The sequence below is a fragment of the Monodelphis domestica genome, chromosome 1, assembly GCF_027887165.1.
Source record: "Monodelphis domestica isolate mMonDom1 chromosome 1, mMonDom1.pri, whole genome shotgun sequence".
In the NCBI taxonomy this organism is placed as follows: Eukaryota; Metazoa; Chordata; class Mammalia; order Didelphimorphia; family Didelphidae; genus Monodelphis; species Monodelphis domestica.
The window spans coordinates 204,555,448-204,576,461 of NC_077227.1; the positions used below are offsets into that span (position 1 = coordinate 204,555,448).

Genomic DNA, 21,014 nt, shown 5'->3' on the forward strand with positions numbered 1-21,014 from the left:
TACTGTTTATTATTCAGTTCATATGGCAGATGGAAAGGCCTGATAGTACTTTGTTGAGGAAAGCAGCAAATTAAGACATTGGGAATCTTATCTTAGAAAGCGACATCTTCTATACTAGAAAAAAAAATTTAATTTTGGGAATGACGATTTGTCATTTCTTTCTTTCTTTTTTTTTTGGTAGGTTCTGCAGTGGGAATCCGCTTACCTGCACCTTCCAAACCACCTGAAACACCACCACCTTCTGCCTCTCCCTCAACTTTCCCAACCATAAGTCCTATGATTCAGACTGTTGGCTCTTCTCCTCCTATGAATTTAATTACTCAGGCATCATCTGTGCTTTCCACTGTGCCTAGTTTTGTTTCTCAAGCTGGTACCTTGACCTTAAGGATATCCCCTCCTGGAGGAGGCAGCTTTGCAAATCAAACGGGCTCAGAATCCAAAATAACCTATAGCTCAGGTGGGCAACCAGTTGGCACAGCTAGTCTCATTCCTCTCCAGTCTGGTAGTTTTGCTTTGCTACAGCTCCCAGGTCAGAAGCCGGTTCCCAACTCAATTATTCAGCATGTTGCTTCATTACAGATGAAGAGAGAGTCTCAAAGTCTAGATCAGAAAGAGGAAACAAATTCTTTGAAGCAGCATAATCATAAAAAGGCATTATTACATTCATTAGAAGGAGATGTTACAGAGCCAGAAAATGATTTAGGATTGGAAGCAGAATTACCTGGTAGGGCTGAGGCACCTTTGACAGATACAGTAAAGCAAGAGCAAATTGCTACTGCCTCTGAAGTAGTCCAAAAAGATCTCCAAGAAGGTGGGGGTAGTCCTGCAAATAAAGGACAGGAGGACATTCCTGCTGATGTCATATCCTCAGACCACTCCTACATCAGTGGATCACGGACAAATGAAGGCAATAAAGAGGCTAATGAAGAGAAAGAGAATTGTAATAGTAGCCATTCAGAAGAAAAAGTGAATGAGATTCCAGGGGATAAACAAAATCACCAAGAAGTCAATAATAAAGCAGTTCAAACAATGAATAATGTACAGCTGAAAAATTCTAGTGTTCAGGGAGAAACATCTCAGCTAGGAAGTGTAATTGAGGAGCTGGGAGATATAAAGAACCCAGAGGTGAAACTGATGAACAGTGAATTTTCAGTTAGCTTGATGGAAGACAAATCCAGGAGCAAAGTGGGACAGGAAGAGGTTGTAGCACAGCCTGAAGCAAAGAAGGATTGTGGGACTTCTGTAGAGAAAAGAAGTACTATTAGAGAGAATCAAGAAAACCAACTGAAGGAGAATTTGATCCAGAAATGTGATGGTATTTCAAGAGAACATAGGCAAGCCGGAGAGGAGCATATGACTGAAGGACCTGGGACAAGTCAGGAAAACTCTAATGTTCTTGATCAAAAGCAAGGCTCTTCTGATTTACTGGAGGAAAGTGAACTTGCTAAGAGCACCAGAAGTCTTAATGTTGAATGTGATACTTGGAACAAGATTCCCAATTCTACACCATTACCTGTTGTTCCTCAATTGGTTGATAGAGCCCAAAAAGAAGATAAAGTTATTCAAAGTCCTTTGCTTCTACCAGGAGAGCAAATACAACATCTGAAACAAAGGAAGAAAAGTGGGAGAGCTATTGTTGACCTCCCTGTTTCAGATGTGGAAGAGGAAGAGGAGGAGGAAGAGGAGAAAACTGATGATTCTGCTGATGATATGGTTGATGGCATCTCTGACTACCATAGTGAAGAAGTTGAAGAAGTCGAAAAGGTGGTGAGCCCCTTTTTGTTTAAAGGCCTCCAAGAGTCAAATAGTTTGATATAGCCAATAACCTCTTCATAGGATCACCAAGACCTTATTGAAGACTGATATCTTCAATTAGGTGGTCAGACTTCTAAAGTCATAAGTAAATAAATTACTTTTCTATTTTTAGTTCTCATACTTTTGGACAACAAATACTGATTTTCCACTATATTAAGAGCCTATTTTGACACTTGTCTGAATATCTGAGATGGTTGAGAAATCATTTTGACTCTCTTGAGACTTGACCACACTAACAAATTATAGTCTTATTTTTTCCAAAACTTTTATTTTATTTGGTATGATTGAGGTTCAGTCTTATCCTCTATATGAAGCATAGTTTTCATATCATGGCTGTGTGGTATAGAACCCACTTACCTCTATTTCTATTAATTGAGTTCTTTTATTGGAATATGTATTTTTAAAATAGAAAGTAACCATTTAGGCTTTACCTCTTTCAAAAATAGACCTTAAGTTTACTAAATTCTCACTTTTAATTACCATTCCCTACAACTTATTCAATGTATTTAAAAAATCATTTTCTTACTAAAGAGAGGAAGCTGCATCTCAAATTTTAGGAAACTGAATATAGCCTGAGATCTTTCTGAGTAACCTTTTGTTATACACTGGACTTTACTTCATTTACCCCTTTCCTTTGTTTTTTACCCACTCTCTGCTGTCACCTAACTCTTTTGGCAAAAATTTATCACATCAATTCAGTCTTCAAGCTAAATCATAGGTTTATTGAGAGGTGGCCAGTCTCACAATAAAACTGGACTCTCGTCAAAATCAAAACCAGAGACTCTGAGCCTTAGGAAATAGCCCTTTTTATTCAAAGAAATCTGATGACAGTGACAGAAAATACAATAAAAATTAAAATAGAATAGATGCAAAATCTTTCACATAGGCAGTTCTTAATTTATATTGACCCAAGTGCTGCTTAAGCTGGAAAGTACAAAAATAATCACCATGGGTGGTAACTTTATGTTTCTTGCCTTTCCAAGACCTCTACAATAAGAGTCAGGGTCTAATTGTTTTCCACTGACAATTATGATTTAATACTACGAGTCAGCAGTTAGATGGTCATCAGTTTGCACCCAAGAGCAGCCCTCCTTTTGGTCAATGTTATACATAGAGTAGGCTGTGGTGGGCTTAGGGGAAACTCTTGGGTTATAGGCTTAAGGTAAAAATGCCTGTAAACAAGATTTGATACCACTCTAAACTATATTTTTCTTATATAATGTTTATAATTCTTATAAAGCAAACTATATTATTTTACCATTAACTCAGGATTAATGATTATGTTATTAAAGTAATCATAAAGGTTAATACTATTATAATCATAAAAGGAGGTAGGGGTTTTCACACTCATACTCTTGTTGACAAACCTCTTCATTTTCCTTCTCCTCATACTTGAACAAAAATAGAAACCATAGCTAATTTTGTGGAGGTATGGGGAACTAAGCTAAAAACATTAAAGAACTTTAGGAATGTATAATTTCATGAGTGGGGATACTCAGTGTAATGAGTTTCAGCCCCTTTATAATAATAAGTGGTCTTCAAAAGTTTCTTTGACTAGAGAATTAACCATCATGCAATGTGAATCTGATGAGCCCTTGTTAGACTTAACTAGACCTCCTCAGATAGCAATCAGTAGTCCCATAATTGAAATCTTTCACACTTCTGAAGAGCTGCCAGAACTCTACTGGCATAACCTGTGAAAATTCTAGGTCACCACTGTACCATAGAGATACCAGAGTAAGACATTGGTGACACAAAACATTTAGAATCTTTTTGTGTCAGTGTCAATATTATGACTCAACTGTTTGCTATAACTTAGTCCTTTCTAGTGGGAATAATGGAGTTGATAGATAGGCCTCCCTAATATAGTGATCATGGAATTTGTGTTATTGGAAATAGTAAGCTTTTGGTAGAATCTTCCATTTTAATTCATCCTGAGATAAGAAAACCAAGAACAATCCCATTTTTGAAACCAGCTAGTTGTAATTAGTGACACTGTATAGCAGCACATTTGCTATTTTGGCCAACCTGGCAAAAAACAAAACAAAATGATGCTTTTGCATGCACTAAATTTTTCACATGTGTTTATATCTGATGCTAAAAACATTTTGGAGCTGACCTTTTAGTGTTGGAAGAAATGTGGGTGGTTTTCATATCTTCATTTATTTAAATCCATTTCCGGAAGGTATATTAGTTAGCTTGCCGATTAGAAGGCATCTATTTGGTAAATAGAAACCTTTTAGCTTAAATTTTACATGATGTCTATCTAACACAGCTATTAGACTATCAAATGTTGACTTTTTGGTTTTTAAGTTATATTACCATTTGCCCTTTTAGCTTCATGGAGTTCATTGAGTTTTAGAAGTAGAGTTCCTCTATATTCAAGGTAATGGATGTGAAGTATGATTTTTAAGAGCATTAAAAGAACAGTGGAGGGAAGAATCTAGCCTCTGTTTCAGCCATTAATGGTGGCAATTTCAGTGGAAGTTGGAGGGTGATAGAGTTGAATCAATCTCAACAATTTCAGATTCTGTAAATAAGGTAGGTAGGAGATAGGGTTTAATTTTAGTTATATTCATGCCTGACTATAGAGAAGTGTTAGGTAAATCTTCCTTATTTTTTTGTTGTGGAAAATAACTATTTTGAAGGCTAGGAAATTATAATGTCTTGTTATATAAAATTTATGTTAGCAAAGTATTTTCACATTATCTCATTTTGAGCCTCATAAATTTGAGGTAGGAAATAAAGTAATTTTCCCCAATTTGTAGGTGGAGAAACAGGTTTGGAGAAAGAGTGGTTAAGTGACTTTATACACAGTTAGATAGTAATAGACTAGGATTCAGACTTGATTTTCTGGCAATAGTTAATTTTCTTTTAATCTCACTATACCCGATACTGATGTTTCACTGATGTTAACATGACTGCATCTCATGCCATTTTAAATACAGTGTTACATAGTTTGCTTGAATAAAGGCTTTATTTGTTTTAGAATCTGAACTTTTTCAAAAGCAAAGTAGAAGACTGAAAAAATGGGCCAGGTTTTTAATGCTGATCCTTTTAGATATGTTGAGAAAGCTTCAGCTTTAATTTTTTAAGATTCATAAAACTTAGTGGGTATATGGAAGTATACTATCAAAATTAGTCTCCTTTGAGACAGATTTTTCTCAGTTTCTAGATGTGTGTCCTGATGAGACATAGCTACTAAGTCTCTCTTATAGATTGAATTTTCAATCATCTTGTCTCCTAATCATCTTATAGATGAAGAAACTGAAGTCCAGGACAGTTAAGTGATTTGCCTAAGTAGTAAGCATCAAAATCATCAGAGACAGAATTTGAACCAGGATTTGGCTCATATTGTCTCTCCCATGAGGACCACACACTGACAGTGGAATCAAGCTTAAGATTTTGTGATGGGAAAAATAAGAATGAAAGCCCTAGGTTTGCCCTGTTTTAGCTGGCATATAGCTTACTGTTTTAAATTGCTTATTTCAGAATAACTCTATGGATTATACTGAAGAAGAGGAGCAAATAGACATTGAGACTGTTGAAGAATATTCAGAAAAAATTAATATTGCTCGCTTAAAGGCTACAGCTGCTCACATACGTTCTCCCAAGCAACCGTAAGTTGTTTTTCTCATTAATTTGTTCTTCAGAATTTAAAATTTAATGTCATGCTTAGAAACTTTGAGTACCTTGTCCTGGTTTCTTTTTAGCTTCTTACCTTTTCTAGATAACAGAAGAACATAAGTTAACATTTCAAGAGGCACACTCAGTTCTCTTTATGTTATCAATTAACTTACTGTTAATGCTTCTCATTATCTTTTGCAACTGGCTAAGCTATTTATTTTAATGACATTTTGGCACTAAGGGAAAATTATTTTGAGTGTATTAAATGGAAATCATCTGGACTCATCAGAAAAAAAAAACTTGAAAAATAGTAATAATCTCCATGGACATTTATCTTTCCTGGAGAGGGAGGTAATATTAATCCTGTTTATCAATCTTATTTAGGTTTATATAAGACTGATAAAATAGCTTAATGAATTGTACATTAAACTTTGAAATAGAGAACATTTTAGGCCTCATAACTACACAATGGAAAAATAGAAACAGTTGGTTATTAATTACAATTATTGAAAGAAAAATTGAGGAAAACTGCAAATTGGGGCATGAGAAAAAGCAAAAGCAGGAAAACATCACATTGAGGTGAATAGATAATTAGGCAACAAGCAGAGTGCCTTATGTAAAAATTTTTATGCCTTTTTAAAGGCGTAAGTGGTTTTTAGGCAAATGTAATGAAAACTGTCTTTTTGGCTATCTTATGGGTTAATAAGCACATGGTTTCTTCCCACCCTCTGTTTCCATCTTCACCTAGAGGTGGAGGTTATTTAGAATAAATATTTATTCACTTCATAGATAGAGAGTCTGGAACCTAGGATTTCACTGATTATAGGTCACTCTAGGATGAAGATACTCTCTCAACCTGTGCAGGCTAATGCCTTTTCTGCCACTTATAGGCCAAGAATATTGTCAAATAGGTTAGATTTAGGATTATACAGAGCTAGTATGTACCAGAGGGAATATTTGAACTCAGATCCACAGTTTTAGTTGTTCAAAGACATAAGTAAGACTCTCTTCTCCAAGGTTCTGTTGTGGGTGGGGGAATACAATATCTATACCAATGACTATGATACAAGCAAAGTTGAGGAGAGAGCACCCAATAGTGCTAAGAGCTTGTAGGGGTTTCTTTTATCTCCAAATGTGTTTAAGTGCCTTAAGAGTGGCTGGAATTCAAGTATCTTGTAAATGCAATGTAATTTGATATGATTTCAAGGCATAGTCAAGCATTTTCACACTTGTATATAAAAAGATGTGTAATCATTAGGTAAAAGTTAAGAGAACTAATGTTTTAATTAAGACTTGCTGTCATATGAAAAAATTCCAATCATAGGGTATTGAGAAATGACTTTGCCTCCCTTTTCAGGGGCCATAGCCATGTTCTTCTGGAAGAGAGAGCACCTGAGAAAAGTCGAAAGGTCTGTTTAAATATAGATATCATTTCTCATCACTTCTCTTTCCGTCCCCTCTCTCTTCTTTCTCCCTCCTAATACTAATTGTATCTAAGCTCTCATTGGTAATTATTTATTTAAATATAAATAAGTACTAAAATTAAATTATTAACTATGTAGATAACTTATTGACAAATGGGAACAGTAGTAGTATCAAGTTATAAAATTTACATGGACATGCACATTCTCAGTATTTTGGCTATGATCAGCTTATACTTTTAAAATACTATTTGACATCTCTTTCATTTGTCTGGAATTTAAACATAATAAACATTTATTAAACTGTTACTATGCCGAGGGATATGAAAAGATTCAAAAGTTAAACTGGGGTCTTCTAGGAGCTTACAATCCAAAGGGGTTAATATTGTCTCTTGATCACTTTCTCATAAATAAAGACCATTTCTTTTGTTTTCTATGTCATCTTCCACATCTCTCAACTTAGTATTTTTACTTTTTTTTCCCCCACGTAGATACAGATTAAAAAAATAAGGATATTCTTGCCTGGATTCTACTGGGCAAGAACATTAATATAAATGTCATAGATCCTCATGGATAATAAAAAGACATGCCTTCTCTCTTACTCCATGGGGAAAGATATTCCACATTAACCATTTCTCATCTGTCACTCCTAATTGCCATTCTCCTAAAATTATGCATCTTAAAATCATAGTAATATAGTAATCTGTTCTATCTGGCTACTAATAAGACAGTATCAGACCCTGTAGTTTCTGCAAAGTACTACATTATAAATAATTCAACACTGCATTATATGTAGCCAAAGAAGTAACCATATTTCCTGCATATCCTTTATATCCACATGTCCTTTATATAACCTTTTTATAAGTTAGGCCTAATTTTCTTCTGACTTATTGTTCTTTTCATAGCTCTGCTAAAATCAATTGATGTTATAATATAATAAACTTTCATATTATAAAATCACTATCCATTTTTGTCTTTGTACTTTTTTTGATGAGCAAATTTGCTAGAATTTTAAAGTACTCTTAAAAATTGTCAGTTCTATAGAATAGTTTTGGTTTTACAGTGAAGTCTAAATAAATTTGGAAGAATTGGTTCAATTTAGTTGACTTGGCCTCTCCAATTTGAACAGGACTCTCAAATTCCTGTAAAACTGAAACCTGAATTCTGGAGTGAAAAACTACAAAAAGAAGCAGAAGCTTTTGCTTATTACCGCCGAACTCACACTGCCAATGAACGACGTCGGCGTGGTGAAATGCGGGATCTCTTTGAGAAACTGAAAATAACATTGGGATTGCTTCATTCTTCTAAGGTCTCCAAAAGCCTCATTCTCACAAGAGTGAGTTTTTCTATTCAGTTGGTACATACGGTTTGAGCAGGAGTATTTCCAGAGATCTCAAGAGGAGGAATGTTAACTAAAGATAATTGTTGGTAACTTTGGATGGATGTATTTCACATTCAAACATAGACTATTGGCAATCTAGCCACTAAAGCACAATGATACTTTCCTGTTTGGGAAATTGTCATTTGTTGTATTAAATGAATTCTTAAGTGGCAAGAACATTTTATTCAAGTGATAAAGGAAAAGGGGAAAACAAAGCATATGCTACTTAGGTTAATGATCTTAAAATAGTAAGTCATTAGATTTCTTTCAGGTAATCTAGGACAGCTTATATGAAAATAGAACATTATAGGTGAAAATGTTTTGCCTAGATTTAATTTAGTAGTTGAATAAGTACTACTTTAGAACATCTTAAGAATTGTGTTTTTTTTTTTTTAAGATTATATTAAGCAAATGATAAAAAACCTTTTAGTATGCAAGTAGTGATTTGGTTAACTATTTTAAAATACTGATTATAAAACCATTTAAATTTTTAAAAATACATTCAGGCATTAAATGTTTTACAGTTGTGTATTATCAACCACTGAATGAATCTACCAAATGAATATCCCACAGGAATAGCTCCATGTCAGTATATTAACCAGCTAGTGATACGTTTTGGAAATAATAATGAGCAAGAGTATTGGTAGTATAAAATCCAACCATCTTATAACAGCGTTGGCGAACCTTTTAGAAATCATATGCTAAAATTGCACCATCAAGCTGTCTATGAGCCCCCAGGGTTACTCCAGACAGCGAAGGGAGGAAGAGCTTGTATTGGGCTGCTAGACAGAGGGGTGGGGCATGTGAAAATTTTCTTCAGTTACCATGGAGAGGGGGAATGGAGGCAGCCCCCTTGGGCATGTGTACCACATTTTCACCAACACAGAGCTATAGTTTTAAAAATAACAAAATACAGTGATCCCATACCTATTGTGGGAGTTATGTTCCAGACACCCCTGTGACAGGTGAAAATCCACAAAGTAGCAGGAGAGCAAACAGACCAATGCTACAACCACTGAGCCAATCAGCACCCAGGATACAGAACTGGTGAGGGGCACCCATGGGTCCCCAGCTGTTGGTTAGGAGTTAGTTCAATACTCTCCCTCCACCCCCACCCCCCCATCCTCCACACCCTCCCCCCACCCCCACCCCCCCATCCCAGGAATATCATCTCTGTCTCAAGTCAGCTCGTCTTTCCCAAGGGGGACAGAAGGGGTGATCTGAGGTCAAAGGGATGGAGCCAGTTGACCTTCCAGCATGAAAGGGGCAGTCAGGGTGGCCGAGCCTCTCTGTCTCCCGACTGGCTGGGCATGATAGGGAAGGGGCTTCTAGGGGCCCTGTCCACCATCCCCGGTGTTCTTGGAAATATTCTATTAATATTGTGCATGTGTCTTTGAGAACTCATTGGTGTCTGCTCTCCTTTTCATTCAGGGTGACTCCCCTATATGCCAGGCCCTTTTCCCCTTCAGCTTCTCTGCTCCCAACACTCCTGGCCACCCACATTCCAACCTAGTCCTGACTCCCCAAAGGCTTCCAGCTCAGCACCTTTTCTTTCTCCCTTTGTGGACAGTCTCCCATATTGGGCAAGCCTGTTAGGATCCCTCCACCCTTTGTTCTTGCCCCAGCCTGGCTATGTGTCCTTAGGCCTCATTCCTCATGGCAAATGCACGTCTGAGCCCTAGCTTCCCCCCACCCCACCCCACCCTGAAGATGGGGGTGGGGAGAGGACGAACTACAGGAGCTAGGGCTATGGGCCTCAGTCCTCTGTCCACTGGAACCCTTTCCTGCCCCCAAGCTCATTCTCATCCCAGAGGTTTGGATAGAAAGGTATTCTCCCTTCTTAGCCATCCTGTGCCTCTGGGTCCTATTACTCAGTTCTGTTGTCCAAAGCACCTTGTCTTGGTTGGGCTGTAGGTAGGGAGCAGAGAGCCCCCTTCCCCTCTCCCCCCATCCCGTGATATAGCAAAAACTCCACAATACAGAAAATATATATATATATAAAATGTTTATATTATATAATTATATAATACAATAATTATAAAATAAATTAAATATTTATATTTAAAAACCCATGATGCAGTGAAGCTGTGATAACTGAGCCACGATATAGTGAGGGATAGTTGTACTCCCATACTTTCTGCATTTTTATAATAACATCTTAAAAGTTTTCTTTTATGTGTGACTTTTAATGCTTTATTATATTGATTATGATGGCAATCCTCATCATAAAACTTTTAATAGAAAACTATTTCAAAGAAAGTGAATTGATTGACATTGTATGGTTACTTTTTTCCTAGGCCTTTGGAGAGATCCAGGGACTAACAGACCAGGCAGACAAGTTGATAGGGCAGAAAAACCTCTTAACTCGAAAACGTAATAATTTGATCCGCAAAGTGTCTTCTCTTTCAGGTAAGACTTGTAGATGGGGAAGAAAAGAAAAAGTAACTCTAGGAAGAAGCAAACCTTGACAGTTTTTATTTTCTGAAAGAGATCAGATGTGTTCTGGCTTTAACTCATGAGGAAGTTTCTTCTGAGGTACAGCCAGTGATGCCTTACAAAAACTGTGCTTGTTAATGTAACTAAGCAAATAGATTTCACTTGATGTTTCTCATTGCTATCTGGTCTGTAGATAATGTGAGAAAGTTGCTTAGGTTCTTTTTAACATATAGGTAAGACAGAAGAAGTTGTCTTGAAGAAGCTGGAATACATTTATGCCAAACAGCAAGCATTAGAAGCACAAAAGAAAAAGAAGAAGTTGGACCAGGATGAGTCTAGTATCCCGCCTCGGGCAGTCAAACAGCAGGAAGGAGCTTCTACTTCTGTAGAGCTGGGGCAAGTAGTCATGACCAGCAGACGGGGGAAGCCATTGATACTTGCCAGAAAAAGAGGGCAGTCTACAGGTAGGAAACACATGCATGGCTGTTTCAAGAGAGCTATAAAGGAATCTAGTTTGCTGAACTTAACAATTTATCTTGGCTTTTATTTTGCTCTTCTATTATTAAATTTGCTTAAAACAATATCATGTATCCAATTTGTTTTAAAATAGATTTTCTTAGTATTCCCTTTCTAATATATGTTGCTCATGATAATTTTTTCCCCAATTCTAATCATAATTCTAAAAGGAGACTTACATAACTGATAACAAAGACCTACTTTTTATGCAAATCTAAATTATGAGTATTTTGGTTCCTTGGTTTCTAGTAAGATGGCATAGTGGTTGAAAACAAAAAGCCATATCCCAAAACAAAAAACTCAGTCTATTGTTGTAGCATCAATTATCTGTTAATTTGAAACAGTCCTTTTTATAATGAGAATGAGACACTGAAGATACTGATTTCAGACTTGGGCTACATTCAGTTCTTGGTTTTTCAATACTAGTAGTAGTTTCTCTGTATATTGGATTCCTAGTACCTCTAGGGATAGCCTAGATAAATAGCAACCCCAAATTATAATTGTGATTTAAGGAGAAAGATGGTTTCTTACTTAGAGCTTCTATTTGATATCCCTTTTCTACCAATAGGGAGCAAAGTAGATTAGTTTAAATTTCTGTTCCTTCTTCACTCGAAGATAGTATTAGGCAAGTAGATTAGAAAGAAGTCAACTAATCAGCCAATAAGTAAATAAAAGTTTTCAAATGCTATAATTAAATTGAACTTTTTAAATGATTAATGAGAGTTATTGTAATAGTTATGGTGAAACTGTGCTAAAGTGTCCCAAGTGAGGCTTCCTTTCACAATTTGTCAATTCATAGACTTATAGAACAGAATAGGACTTCAGAAATAGTCTAGTCCAGCCTCCATGTTTTAAAATTAAAAAACTTAAAGCTCCAAGCCAATAATGTGCTCCTTCCTCTATACTTAGACATCTATGAGGCAGAGAGAATTGTAAGGAAGACATGAAATGAAATTTGGCCTCAGAAACTTAATAGTTGTGTGACATTCATTGAGTCTCATAACCTCCTCCTCAGTTTCCTCATCTATAAAATGAGATTAATAATAGCTCAGAGTTGTCATGAGGACAGAATGAAAGCATTTGTGAAGTACTTTGCAAATCTTCAAATCCTATATAAATGCAAGATAATACACTACCTTATACTAGATTTCCATAAAGATTTAATTATGACATTTTGATTAGCTTGGAAAACTGGGTAAGATTTTAAATTATTTGCTAAAATTATTGTCAAAGCATTCCTTTGAATCAGTAGTTTTGTAAAGATTAAAATTTAGGGGAGACTGAGGCAGGTAGAAATTAGTTTCTCTCTGCAAAGTGTATTATATTTTTATGAGGTTTATTAAGGATTAAGGATTAAAGAAAATACAGGATAAGGAAAACGTGCCTAGGCCAGAGGCCTAGACAAGACCTCACCTACATTATGGAAAGAGCCATGTCTACTCCAAAATGGAAGTCCAAAAAGAGAGAGAACTCAAAAGCCTTTGCAATCAGCTTAAGTACCGTCTCGATCGCGCCCACCTCAGAATTCCATGAGATTACAAAGCATTCTGGGGAAGTGGAGCAAGGACTTGTGGGGATTGAAGTCCAGAGTTCAAATCTCAATTTTACAATCCTCCGTTTGATCCTCTGGGAAGAAGTCCTTCCCCAAAGGATCATAAAAACATAATCAATTTAAAGATTACAATAATTTGAGGATAAGGAAAAAAAAAACCAATAATTACTGAACGCATTGACAAAAAGCCAGTTAGGGGGCAGTCCCCTTTGGCATGAAAGGATAGATACAAATAAATGTTCAATCAACCACACCCAAAGTTCAATTTTGTGCAAATTGTGGTCTGGAGGGTGGCTTCTCCAACAGTTCAAGTTTCTGGATTCAGAGAGGTAGCATCTTCTTTACCTAAAATTCTTCTCAAAAGGAATTTAAACTTTGCAATTTAAATAATGATTTTTTTTTTTACAGTTTCAAAGATAGGTTTGTTAGTAGGAAAAACATCTCCCTATGAAGGGACAGTAAAAAAGGAACCAAAATTAACTCCTGGTTTCATTGTGATTAGAAAAAACATATATATTCCTAGATGTGCCTACCTTAACTACATTAAAATTAAGCTTTGTTTACCTATTAAGAGAAACAACACTTTTAGATATTTAAACTAGACTCTTAGGTTTATTTTAAGACTTTCTATCCTAACTGACATCTGATCTTCATTATAGAAAAGATCTCACCTTCTCACACAATACATAATACTGCCAGTCTCGTGATGACTCCACAAGGGCAAGTACTCACCTTAAAGGGACCCTTAGTCTCAGGACCAATGGTAACTGTTTCTCCTGCTCTATTACAAAGTGAACTGAAGCCTCAAGTTACCAACAGTGCTGTGGTGCAGCAAGGTATGTCAGTGCTGTCATACCTACATTATGAAGGAATTTCAGTGGCAGAAGCTTTTGCACATGATGGTTTTTTTCTGTCTTGTTAGTATTTGTTCCATCATCCTATTTAGGTGTAGTTTTGCTTGATTTTGTCATTGTGGTTTTATTGGTCTGGCCTGTTAAAATGATCCAGAAGCCTTTTTTGGGGTTTGCTTTTGAACTTTTTAGAGATAAGAAGCATGTTGTGAAGTACTTACTGCTTCCATGTGGAAGTTGGGTGGCTAGAAGAATGGAAAAATGAATCTCTTTTGATAGAAGAGAAAATCACTGTGATGAACCAGAAGGGAAAATCACTGTGATGAACTAGCTTACTTTCTCAGTGGTTATAGACTGGTATTACAGTGGTTGCTGTTTGGGGATTGAATATAAAATCAGATTATTGGAATGAAATCAAATTGCACTTGACTGGCTTTCTGCCTCATGGCAAAGTATATAGCTATAGACATGAGGCTGCTGGGCATTTCCACTTACTGGGTTGTTTTAGGCTTGGGGGGCTTTGGCTTCACATCTACTATTGATTATAGAAGTATAAATGCCCACATCTAAATATAATAGTCCAAAGGTGAGAAAGTTATGTCTAAAGGCAAAAAAATAGCTCCTAGTACTCCCTTCTGAACAGAAGGAACTTCATTATCCCTGTTCTACATTCTCCCTAAGCTGTTGTGTTCCTAATACTTTTCTTTGATTCTTCCCACTTTTGACATTTGCAACATTTTAATTGAAAGGGAGAAAAAAATGTATTTGTTTTGACTCTCTCTTTAAATCATTACCATAGGAATCTTTGAAGCATCATTGTTGTTACTTTCTCATTAGCTCAAAGTAGTAGGGAAGGGCCTTCCAGATGGCCTTCTCACTATATGTTGAGTGGAGAGATAGGTTAGCATTTAGAAATTCAACCCATGATGAAAAAAAGATACTTAAATAGTTTTAACAGATGCAGAATTTAGGTATTTATGTGCATGTGTAATTACTTTACACACACACAGATTTTTCTAGATGAGAATTTATTGGTTCAATTACTTTGAAAAGAATATGCTTCAATGATTTCTAGCAAAATAAAATTTTGGGTAGGAGAAACTCAGTACATTTGAAACAGACTAATTAAAAGAAAAAGCATAGAAAGCTACTCCTCAAACCTAGGAGAATTAATGACAGAGCAGGTGTAGGAATGGGTTCTTACATAGATATGTATATTATTTCTGTCAGAGAGGATCTCCTGTCAGAAGGCTTGTATTTTCATTTCTCAATAGCAAGAGCCAATGGAAAAGGAAGCACATCTTAATTCAAAGGTGGGGTGGGGGGAGAGTGTGTGTATGTCAAGAGGTAACACTTTGTCAATTAATAGCAGGTCATAATAGTGAATCCGTTTTTGTTATTGTTTGGACAGTTTTTCCTCCCTGAATGATTATCTTAAAGAGGAAAAGGGGGGGAAATCTGAGAATTTTGTAAATGAATCAACGAAGTATTTGAGATACCTGCTAATTTACCAAAAGAGACTTGTTAGAATACATTACTATCTTCTATATTCCAGTTAACAGTCTGATTTTCAAATGTCAGTAAATGGATGTGTCTGTAGTAGATCATTTTGGGAAGAAGGTAGGAAAGTAGGGGAAATACAGATAATATAAAGGGAGAAGAAAAAGAGCTGAGGGAGGTTTTCTTTTTTAATTTTATTACTCCAAAGTTCCTCAGTCTGGTCATATGACCTTTTTACATGTTTCATTTTCAGATTTCATCCTCACCATGTAGGGTTTTAAATGCTAAGCTTTGTAGGGAAAATGAAAGAACAATTACACAGGGCTTTGTTTATTTGTACAATATGGATTTCCAGTATCAGTGCTTCTCACACCTATGAAGTAGAAGGCAAATATAAAAGGGCACTTATTAGGGATAGCCTTTGGGGATACCAGTTTCTCTCCAAATGAAAGTCATTTTCACCATCTCCTTAGTCTCAGTCTTGCTGTCTTCTAGTGATAACAACTCTAGGACTTTTAATGACAACAGCCCTGAACCTGCTTTGAGTTAACAGTTCAGCAATTTGGGTTCTTTCATTGAAGCTCCATTTTCCTCAGTGCATATGAAGTGGGGTAACTGTCTTAGGATAAGGAATAGATCTTTGGAACAAGCCAGAGGGTGGACATGGGAGGCATTTCATTGAACTAGGATACTAAATTTATCAAAGTGGAATGTAAGAAGATTTTCTTAAGTCCAGGGCTTAATTGACATTCTTTTATTGTTAGCCTAGGCCCAATATTTTAAGATACACTATTGTTTTCAAGGGACAAGTAGGGTAGAGTGGTGATTGAATGGTGATTCTTGAATATAACTACTTTCAATGTCAGTGTATTTGATAGTAGATAATGGGGACACCACTGTATATCTTAATAATGAGTTCTGCTTTTCTTAATTTTGCAGAAAGTGATGACTTGTTTATGATGCCCAGGATTGTTAATGTGACCTCACTGGCCACAGAGGGAGGTCTTGGCTTAGATGTGGATTCCAGCAAACATCCTCATGAAGCTCCTCCTGCCAAAACACCTGACCAGACACTAAAAGAAACCATTAGAAATGATAATACATCTTTTGAAGACCTGACACAAATCTCTTCTGGAAACAATCATGGTGATGGGAGAACAGTGCCAAGGCAAACACAGGATTTTGTGGAAAACAAAGATATTAGTTTTCCACAAATAGTCAATGTTTCTAGTGTGCAGGCACCTCTAGAGACCTTCTCCAGAAAAATTTCTGGAGGAATTGTGAGTGGAAGTCAATGTAGGAGGAAAGAAAGTGAATCAGGAGGTGAGAGGTTGAAGTTAAAGGAGATCCCATTTCATAAATTGCAGGTGAAAGATCTTAAGGATTCAAATATAGAGACAGAGCTCAGAAAAGTGGCTTCTGCCATTGAAGAAGCAGCACTGGACCCTACGGAGCTTCTGTCGAGCATGGAGGAGGAGGATGACACAGATGAGACACTAACCTCATTACTAAATGAGATTACCTTCCTCAATCAGCAGTTAAATGATGACTCTTCCAGCATGACTGAGCTCCCCAGCTCTATAGGTACAGAATTCCCTAGGTTGACAAATGCCCGACGGGCTGTTGTTAGCAAACTGGCCTCTGGCAACCGAGCTACTTTTCAGCTTGGTACTCTTGGGAGTAGTTTGAAAGAGCTGCCTGAGGTACAGGAAGCCAGTGGTTCAATTAGTCCCCTTCTCCTGCACTTGGAGGATGATGACCTTGCTGAGGGTGAAAGGCAACCTACAGAAACTGATGTCCTCAAGATTGTCATTGATCCAGAGATAAAAGAATCATTTCCTTCCCAAAGGAGGGCCAGTGATACTGGAAAAATGACCTCCAGTCTCCCAGCTGAGTCTGAAAACATGTCCTCACCCCCCATTCTTCATATGAAAACTGGTCAAGAGAGTAGCAGCACAGATACCTTGTGGAGACCCATGCCAAAATTGGCACCACTAGGACTAAAATTAGCTAATCCTCCCAGTGATGTAGATGGACAGAGTCTCAAAGTGATGCCTTGCTTGGCACCTATAGTTGCCAAAGGAGGGCCAGTTGGGCTGAAAACCACAGTACCAGGCCATAATGATCAAGAAGGACAGGAGAACAAAGTGATGCCAACATTAGCACCTGTGGTGGCTAAAATGGGTAACTCTGGATCCTCCTCTAGTTCTTCAGGCAAATGAGATGGTTTGTCTTGAATTGAAGTGCAAAAGCCTAAGACTGTTAAGGCTGTAAAGGGAAAAAAACTGCCTCCTGCTCACTCTTCTGTAGGCATCTTCTTATTTTTTTGTCATGGGACTATGGTCCTATAATTTGAGGGTGGGGTAGGTGGTGGGAAGTGTTGGCCCTGGAATCAGTGCTATGAAATTCTGATCATGCTAAAGATCGTTACCTCACTTTTGGTGCTGGGTTCCATTATTCTCTGGGGGAGGATGGTCATCTGTCCTGGCTGGACATAGGGAACCTCTTTTACCAAGGAGTTTTTCCAAGCATGGGGGAAAAGAAACAGTAGCCCCTGGTTTCTTCCTCCCAGAGAAAAAGCTGCTTAAGACTGAGGAGCTGCTATGAATTCTGCTCCTGGTACAGTGAACTGTCTATGCAGATATAGGGTTGTTTGTGTCTGAAATTTCTGCAGAACCCAAGGAACAAACATAGTGAGCTTGTGCAAAGGAATCCAGAGGAACTTACTGGTATTTTAGGAGATAGAGGGTAGAGGGAATAAATTATATGGAATACCAAAGTGAAGAATTTTCTCAGCAAAAACTTTCACTTTCCTAATATCATAAGCTTCCACTCCAACATCTTTTTTACTGTAAGCCCAAGCCTTTGGCAAAGTAGGGAAGCTTTTAAATGTCTCAAAGCTAATTGGCCTAATTCATTTAATAGCTGTGTTCTTTCTTACTCTCCTAATGGGCTTCTAGATTAGCATCTTATCACCTTGGAAAATACCTCCTGGAGGACTCCTAGGATGTGCATGGAAATCCTTTCTTTCCTTCCCTTCCCTCCCCCAAGTCACTCCAGTGACAACCCTGCTAAGATATGATTTTGATTCATGGAGGGTATGCTTCCCCCTCAGCAGCCAAAAAAAAAAATGGGGCTGTTTGCTAGATCAAACTAGTCTCCTCTGCATATAAGAATGGTGCTTGGACAAGGTTTTGCTGCACTTGCACAGGGTTGTATAGCAAAAATATTAAAAAGTCATAGCAGACACTCATTACCAGGGAAATAGGGCAGTATTTGAATCACAAGATGTATTTTTTATTCTCTGCCACCATGGATTCAATGATATATAGAGCCTTTTCATTCATAAGCTATCAGGTTGTTAAGGCCTGACAGCCTGTAAAGATATTTATATTTTTGTACACAGTTGTTTTCATAGCTTCCTTAAAGGCTGAAGTTTTCACTAAGAGATGAGATTTGTAATGAGTATAGAAATGTTTTTTTTCCTATCTGATTTGTAAATAAGTAGGAATCATGGTGCACTTGAGGAGTCTCTTAGAAACTCCTGGAAGTGAGAATCACTGCTCTGAAATTGTACTGACTCTGGGATCTAGCTGCTGCATTTTGCCTTTCTTACGTAATTGTATTTCGGAATGTAACCCTTGTCTTCACCACCTTCATTGGCAGGATTTCCTTGTGTTGTGGAACACTAACACAAGATGGCTTCCAGCTTTTGAAGCTCCTGGGCTGTGCCTAGGAAGTGCTCTCTCTTCACCCTCCCCTCTTCTCTTTACCCTACATCCCACATAGCATATCTTCCCAACCTGGACTGTGAGGTTGTTTAGAATGGTTTGGGCAGGTGAATTCTAACTTCTATGTTTGGCATCCTTCCTGCCAATCTTGAAAGAATGGGATGTCTTCACTGTAATCTTATTATACACAAAGAAAATGGCAAAGTAAGAGCCCAGTAATAATTAATGCTTTATTGGTTTTGTACTATTAATGCTAGGGCCTAGAAGTCCTGAGCTCTGACCTCCTTGCTCCCAAATGAAGAAAGAAGGTGAAGGATATCCCCTTCTCACCTTTTTCCCCTTTCCATGTCCAAAAGATTTCATTCAATGCCTTAGCCAAGGAGACCAGCATCTGCCTCCCTTGCTTGTGCCCTCCTAACTGTTCCTTCTGGCTTCTCCAGACTTCTTTGGTGCCTGTTAGTGGAGGTTCCACTCAGCAGTAACCGAGGGAATTGTCCTCAGGATAAAAGGAGCATTTTAGACTCTAAACATTTTTCTTTCTCTTTCTTGGAAGAAAACAAATTCTTCCTATCTGGAGGACATTTTTGGCTCTGGTATTGTGTAATGACATGAAGACTTGAATAGGTGGCCTGCGGTTCTCAGGAATAACTGCTGCAAATGGTGTACTACCCAGTAGTGTAGTACTCTGGAACTGCCAAATACTTGGCAAGGCCAACTTGGGAAGGACTCGGGCTTCAGAGAGAGAAAGTGTCTGCATGTCTTGTTCTATAACTTGCCAGCAAACTGAAATCTCCAAGGGCCCCTTCTTCTCCCACTAATTTCAGTGGCTCCTCATTGGTTCCAGACTTACTCCTATTCTACGGGATTGAATAAAAATTACATGTGTGATTTATGAAAGATATAGCTGTGTGGAGAGGGATTATGAAATCAGGACAGTGGGCTTTCACCCCCACCCTGCAAAGAGCATGTTCTTGCTAGACCAAGAATCCTGTTTTTTTTTACACATCTGTAAATAGATGGAATGTTTTTAAGAATATAATAATGTTAAATTTAGCTTTTCCTTTTATATATTAAAAATATAACTTTCCCTCTTTTCTGCTTTTGAAAAATGATTATTTTTTTAGAAATCTTAACAATAGGAAATGTTTGGTGACTGAGAGGCATAATGTATAAACCTGAAATAAATCAATCATGTTAATTAAAGCAGGATTTGCTATTGGGAGGTTTGTGTTGGTTTGGAGAAGGGGGATGGAAATATTGAGATAGACCTTAATACAGAAAGTTTATCCTTGACTGGCCTTATTCTTGGAAGCTGCCTACAGTACCTTTGGTGGAGAGTGTTGAGATTATAAGGCATGGTTGGTTCTACACTCTCAACAGTTTTCTTGTGGCTATAAAATTTCATATAGCATTTATCTCAAATATCTAAGTCTTAGAGGAAGTCTGTATTACAGTGAACTGAAACTAGTTATATAGTTGGCACGTACATTGTGCAAAAGCACGGTTTTAATTTTTTTTTTAATTACAAAGGACATGAAAGACAACTTAAAAAAAATGAACAGGAATGGTTTACTTTAACAAACCCACTATTAAATTTGCAGAAAGTCTCTTCCCTTTATAGAAAAGATTCACTGAAGAGTCCCTTTAAATATTGTTCTCCATTAGTGCCTTTGTTTTGTGATCATTACCTACAGGTAACATGCCATTATATGAATGCCATGCCAATGTTTCTCTTTGTAGAATTTTTAAAAATCAAAATATTGTTAGAAATGCTGTTTGAGGGCTGGAGGCTAAATAGCTTATACTCAATGAGTAAAAAGTGTTTTGAACATAAAGGAAAGAGGGACATGTGTGGCCTCTTTTGATTTGGGAATTTAGCTGGGGTTTGCTCTGAAAGTCTGGTTGAGATTGAGAGGGAGATATGAGGTAAGTTGAAGGATAAACGTTTGAAGACAATCAGACATACCTACCTCCTAGAAATATGCCTAATGACAAGGAACACAAGGTCCTATGATCAATTACTTTTTTAAATGATTTAGGTAGTGAGAGACCACTGAAAGTACTTGGGCTTATTCATTCGGCAAACTACTCATTACAAAATATGAAGTTGCCAGTAGTGGAATTTTACAGAGATGCTAGGATGCAGAGAAATTATTGTAGCTGTGGTTCGTTTTCAGTAGCATT

At 37.2% G+C, this 21,014-nt stretch overlaps 1 protein-coding gene across 8 annotated transcripts in view; it reads left to right on the forward strand.

Moving 5' to 3' along the window:
- Positions 1–20,036, forward strand: part of MGA (MAX dimerization protein MGA) — a 94,298-nt gene extending 74,262 nt beyond the window's left edge. For 5 of the 8 annotated variants that reach the window (XM_056810299.1, XM_056810301.1, XM_056810300.1 and 2 more), the window contains exons 17-24: positions 182–1,764; positions 5,308–5,435; positions 6,800–6,851; positions 7,993–8,199; positions 10,542–10,653; positions 10,914–11,144; positions 13,408–13,584; positions 16,039–20,036. In XM_056810299.1, coding sequence (XP_056666277.1) covers positions 182–1,764; positions 5,308–5,435; positions 6,800–6,851; positions 7,993–8,199; positions 10,542–10,653; positions 10,914–11,144; positions 13,408–13,584; positions 16,039–17,321 — 3,773 coding nt within the window. In that variant the 3' untranslated portion in view covers positions 17,322–20,036. Of the gene's footprint in view, positions 1–181; positions 1,768–5,307; positions 5,436–6,799; positions 6,852–7,992; positions 8,200–10,541; positions 10,654–10,913; positions 11,145–13,407; positions 13,585–16,038 lie in introns of all 8 variants that reach the window. The other 3 variants (XM_056810297.1, XM_056810302.1, XM_056810298.1) reach the window with 1 other exon arrangement.
- Positions 20,037–21,014: the final 978 nt, after the last annotated feature.